The sequence below is a fragment of the Oncorhynchus mykiss genome, chromosome 26 (genome assembly GCF_057628025.1).
Source record: "Oncorhynchus mykiss isolate SJ-2025 chromosome 26, ASM5762802v1, whole genome shotgun sequence".
Taxonomy (NCBI): domain Eukaryota; kingdom Metazoa; phylum Chordata; class Actinopteri; order Salmoniformes; family Salmonidae; genus Oncorhynchus; species Oncorhynchus mykiss.
In genome coordinates, this window is record NC_143047.1 from 5,338,751 (window position 1) to 5,344,750 (window position 6,000).

At 43.2% G+C, this 6,000-nt stretch overlaps 1 protein-coding gene across 1 annotated transcript in view; it reads left to right on the top strand.

Annotated features, from left to right (window-relative positions):
- LOC110506270 (protein kinase C-binding protein NELL1) overlaps window positions 1-5,731 on the top strand; it is a 400,235-nt gene extending 394,504 nt beyond the window's left edge. The window contains exons 19-20 of the mRNA XM_021585706.3: window positions 1,429-1,653; window positions 2,114-5,731. Coding sequence (XP_021441381.3) covers window positions 1,429-1,653; window positions 2,114-2,164 — 276 coding nt within the window. The 3' untranslated portion in view covers window positions 2,165-5,731. The remainder of the gene's footprint in view (window positions 1-1,428; window positions 1,654-2,113) is intronic.
- Window positions 5,732-6,000: the final 269 nt, after the last annotated feature.

The window sequence follows — 6,000 nt, forward strand, 5'->3', positions numbered from 1 at the left end:
AGATCTCCCAATAATGCTATTTCTAGGGGCAAATTTTAGATTAATGTTATGCTATTTCAGTCATCCCTGAACCTGAGACCAGAAACAGGGCTACCGGAGGGCAATACCAAAACAAATGGTCAATCGATTCTGTATCCTCTCAACAAAATCTGCAGAGCTGCGATGATTGTATGCCCCAAATATTCAACATTTAGGCAGTGGCAAGAAATCTGTGCAATCACTTTAGCTGTACAGCTCCAAGTCTCGAAACTTGCGTCGTTTTATATATCAGCTAATACTCCTCTGATCTTGATTGCGTGTCTTTCATGAGCACCACCCAGCTAATTATTATGGCTACCAGGAAACAAAGCAGATCCTTGCATGCTAATGAGACGGGCTGTAAAGGAGCCTGATAACCGAAGAAAAAGCAGATGTTACCATCTCGATATGAAATACAATTATATTTTTGGTGGCCTAGGCTTTGTGTGTGTGCGTGCGTGTGTGCACCTGCGTTTGTGAATGTTTGTGACATCTTTGCGTGTGTGTGTGCATGTGCATTACCTTATTCTGGTGGACCTGATAATTAGCGGGCTCTGACAGCTGTGCAATTAGCTAAGCGATGCTGCCGTGAAAACACAGATCCCAGAATCAGCATGGCACCGACAACCACTCTAATTTGCCCAGCCAGCCTTCAAGTGTCATCAGAAAGGAAGAAAGACATTCTAAGGCCTTAGACGCAGGTATCACTACTGTAGGCTATGGCCAAACCTTCAAGAGACTCACAACAAGAGAGACAGGGAATCTACAGTGTGAGCCTGTGATATTAAATTGATATTATAAACTGGGTGATTCGAGCTCTGAATGCTGGTTGGCTGACATTTATTTTTTTCTGCTCTAATTACATTGGTAACCGGTTTATAATAGCAATAAGGCACCTCAGAAGTTTGTTCTATATGGCCAATATACCATGGGTAAGGGCTGTATACAGGCACTCCGCGTTGCGTATTGCATAAGAACAGCCCTTAGTCATGGTATATTGGACATATACCACACCCCCTTGGGCCTTATTGCTTAAGTATATGTCGGTGATCAAAGCCATAGTATTGATCCCACTATGTCAGCCATCAGGTGATTCACATCAGAGAGCTGCTTAGACACTTGTCTCTGTACTTCTAGCTTTATCCGTCCAATATGGTCTTACAATACCCCATAGTAGTCATCTCAGGGACCAGCGGGACTGTTCTAAACAATTGTCCATTGTTTTTCTTCCATTCTCCTCCAATCTCTCTCTCTCTCTCTCCCTCTCCCTCTCCCTCTCCCTCTCCCTCTCCCTCTCCCTCTCCCTCTCCCTCTCTCTCTCCCTCTCTCTCTCTCTCTCTCTCTCTCTGTCTGTCTGTCTGTCTGTCTGTCTGTCTGTCTGTCTGTCTGTCTGTCTGTCTGTCTGTCTAGGAGGGAGAGGTGGACTGCTGGCCCCTGGCGTGTCCAGTGTTGGCGTGCAAGTACTCTGCCTTGGCGGAGGGCGAATGTTGCCCGCACTGCGTCACTGACCCCTGTCTGGCAGACAATATTGCCTATGACATCATGCAGACCTGCCAGGACCCCGCTGGGATCACCCGCCTCAGCAGTGCCACATGGCTCATGCCAGGGTCACCCTGCACCACCTGCAAATGCAAGGTGACAACAATAACAACTCATCTCTTACCTGACACAGACACACATACACACACAGGAGCACGCAAAAGCACATACATATGTACACACACACTCACACAGTGAATGGCAAGCTTTTCCTGCACCTCCTGCAAGTGCAGTATGTACAGGAACACTAACACACACAGCTGTGTCACCTGCAAGAACAAAGTATGCAACCCTAACCTAGGCCGGGATTCAATGCAAGGCGCATTATAGGGCAGCATACTATACAGCCGATAATGCACCATTCATGGTAAGTGCTGCACATGTCGGTTCTATAGTGTAAGTGCCCTTTTAACGTTTGTTGAATCCCGGCCCTGACCTCACCTTGCATTACTCACACATGGTAGCATACGCAAACATGCAGAAAAAGAATGGAACTAACTACCTGTTTCTCTTTTTTTTTCTTCATATTCCCCTTTTTATTCGCTGCCGTGGTCAGAATGGAAGTGTGTGCTGCTCGGTGGAGCTGGATTGTCTTCAGAACAACTAAACACTCCTCTTTCGGTAGCCATACTCTTCTCCTCCTCTCCAATAGCTCCTTTCTTCAGATCCTAGACTGGCCACACTGTTTGAAGACCCTACCTTTGGACCTTTTACCACACATGCTCACAAACACGCACATATGTACGCACACACTCTGCCTGGGTTAGGGCAGTGGCTAGAGCTGTGTGTCCATACTGGTTCTTCAAGCAACACTATATCACTGACAAATTGAGAGATGGTGTATCTGTCTGCTACACAACTACAGGAGGAGACCAACCCACATATAACCTTTCCCTCACTCACCCCCTACTTGCACCCTTATCAGTGGGTTCTGTATGTTTGTGTGCCTGCGTGTGGGTATACCAGGGGTTCCCAAACTTTTTTGGCTCACAACCCCATGTTGATTAAAAATAAATTGCAACTCCACAATGTAAGAAAATTATGTAATCAAGGGACAGTGTTTTTTTAATTGTCGCTATGACAGTCTATTAGAAATCAGCCTGACAGTACTTTTGAAAGTATTTCAATGTGAAGGAAGTATGGTTTGAAGTGACTGAAATGCATCTGATATGTGTTGGGAAGTTCAGAAGATCATCAGGCAAAAATGTTGTATGATCTTCTGTGTAGAAAACATATTCATGTTAATGTTCTTTTTCCCCCAGTCTGATTTACTGCCTGGTCCTGACCAATCTGTTCTAATGAGTCCTGTGTGACATGGGCATTGTGGAGGGAAACAGAAGACACATGAGTGGTCCTGAGAATCGGATGTTTGATGGGGTCATAGCATTCGTAGGAAGAAAACATAAACTTCTCTGTTTATTACAACTGCATCTAGTGGCTACCAGCGCAATTTTTTCCTCAAATAAAATTATATTGGTCGCATACACATATTTTGCAGATGTTATCGCAGGTGCAGTGAAATGCTTATGTTTCTTGCTCCAACAGTGCAGTAATACATGATAACACAGACAAATCCCCCAATATTAAAATAAAGAAATTAAGAAATATCAGAACGTGCAATGTCAGAGTCTGGAAAATAAACTTTTTTTTTGTAATGTTATTTAACCTTTATTTAACTAGGCAAGTCAATGAAGACCAAATTCTTATTTACAATGATGGCCTACCAAAAGCATGCGTGGATGGGGGGCTGGGACTAAACATTTAAAATAAAATAAAAATATAGGACAAAACACACATCACGACACGAGAGACACCACAACACTACATAAAGAGAGACCTAAGACAACAACATAGCATGGCAGCAACACGTGATAATACAGCATGGTAGCAACATGACATGACAACAACATGGTAGCAGCACAAAACCTGGTACAAACATTATTGGGCACAGACAACAGCACAAAGGGCAAGAAGGTAGAGACAACAACACATCATGAGAAGCAGCCACAACTGTCAGTAAGAGTGTCCATGATTAAGTCTTTGAATGAAGACATGGAGATAAAACTGTCCAGTTTGAGTGTTTGTTGCAGCTAGTTCCAGTCGCTAGCTGCAGCGAACTGAAAATAGGAGCGATTGTGGGATGTGTTTGTTTTGGGGCCGTTTAATCGAATATGACTAGCAGAACGGGTGTTGTATGTGGAGGATGAGGGCTTCAGTAGGTATCTCAGATAGGAGGGGAGTGAGGCCTAAGAGGGTTTTATAAATATGCATCAACCAGTGGGTCTTGCGACATGTATACACAGATGACCAGTTTACAGAGGAGTATAGAGTGCAGTGATGTGTCCTATAAGGAGCATTGTTGGCAAATCTGATGGCCGAATGGTAAAGAACATCTAGCCGCTCGAGAGCACCCTTACCGGCCAATCTATAAATTACGTTTTTTGTAATCTAGCATGGGTTGGATAGTCATCTGAATCAGGGTTAGTTTGGCAGCGGTGGTGAATGAGGAGCATTTACAATAGAGCAAACTACGTCTAGATTTAACCTTAGCCTGCAGATTTGATATGTGTTGAGAGAAGGACAGTGCACTGTCTAGTCAGAATCTCAAGTACTTGTATGAGGTGACTACCTCAAGCTCTAAACCCTCAGAGGTAGTAACCACACCTATGGGGGGAGAGGCATTCTTCTTACCAAACCACATGACCTTTGTTTTGGAGGTGTTCAGAACAAGGTTAAGGGTAGAGAAAGCTTGTTAGACATTAAGAAAGCTTTGTTGTAGAGTGTTTAACACAACATCCGTGGAGGGGCCAGCTGAGTACAAGACTGTATTATCTGCATATAAAGGGATGAGGGAGCTTCCTACTGCCTGAGCTATGTTGTTTATGTAAATTGAGAAGAGCGTGGGGCCTAGGATTGAGCCATGGGGTACTACTTTGGTGACAGGCAAAGAGAGAGATAGTTAGCAAAACCAGGTCAAAGTACCTCAGAGACATCAATACTCCTTAGCCGACTGACAAGAATGGAATGGTCTACCGCAGTTGGCAGTGGCTTCTGATTAAATTAAATTTAGGACTGGAGGCAGAGCATGAAAGGGATAACGAATCCAGTTGTTTGTGTCATCCGGGGGGCAGGTAGCCAAGTGGTTACAGCGTTGGGCCAGTATCCGAAAACTGACAAGGTAAAAAATCTGTTGTTCTACCCCTGAACAAGGCAGTTAACCCAATATTCCCCAGTAGGCTGTCATTGTAAATAAGAAATTGTTCTTAACTTACTTGCCAGACCTGATTTGACATTGGCCGTAAGCTAGAGTTCATTTGCACACAAAAAATCATACAATGTGTGTTTTCCTTGTTAATGCAGACAGAGAAGAGCTCCAACTTCTTAATCAGAGTCTTAATTTTGTCCCGTACGTTGAATATAGTTGCGGAGAGTCCCTGTAATCCTATTTTCAGATCATTCAGGTGAGAAAAAAACATCACCCAGATAGGCCAGGCGTGTGAGAAACTCGTCATCATGTAAGCGGTCAGACAAGTAAAAAATTATGGTCAGTAAAGAAAACTTTAAGCTCGTCTCTCAATTACAAAAAATGTTTAAATACTTTGCCCCTTGATAACCAGCGCACTTCTGTATGTTGTAAAAGCGTTACATGGTCACTGCCCATATCATTACATATTGCAGAAAATACACGAGAGTTCAGGGGCCTTGCTTTAACAAAGTTAACCATTTTCACTGTAGTGTCCAAAACGTCTTTCAAGCTGTCAGGCATTCCCTTGGTGGTGGATGCTGCAGTGTACCCAAGTGGTGTCGGGAGCAACTGCTTGCATGCGGCTTACCACTCCACTATGTCTCCCTGTCATGGCTTTTGCGCCATCAGTACAGATACCAACATGAGCAGCAGCTATGTTTGGCTACATACGGTCCATTAGGGGATTTCCCGCGAGTGAGTAATGTTTAATGTGATTGCATGTTAATTATTTGACTAGGCTACCTGTATTTGACATTGTGTTGTTATTTCGCTGAACATTAGATAGTTTAATGGTTTTGGCAGTGAAAACGAGGCTACTCAGGCGAGAAAAAAAACTCACTCAAATGTATAGCCCCATTGGAAAATATAAATGGACTGTTTGAAAATGTGAAGAAAGAGAAGTCAAAAACTATTAAAAAATATATAAAATGTGATTCACATTTTTGTTTGCCGTACCCCCGACGGCATTGTGCGTACCCTAGTTTGGGAATACCTGGTCTACCATATCAAAAGCTTTCGTAAAGTCAATAAAAATAGCAGGACAACATTGCTTAGAATCAAGGGCAATAGTGAAATCATTGAGGACCTTTAAGGTTGCAGTGTGTTGTGTATAGACAGTATGGACAGTATATTAATAGAAAAGATGTGTACAGAAGTAGTTATATAGGATGAGCCTTGTCTATAATGCAGTATATAAA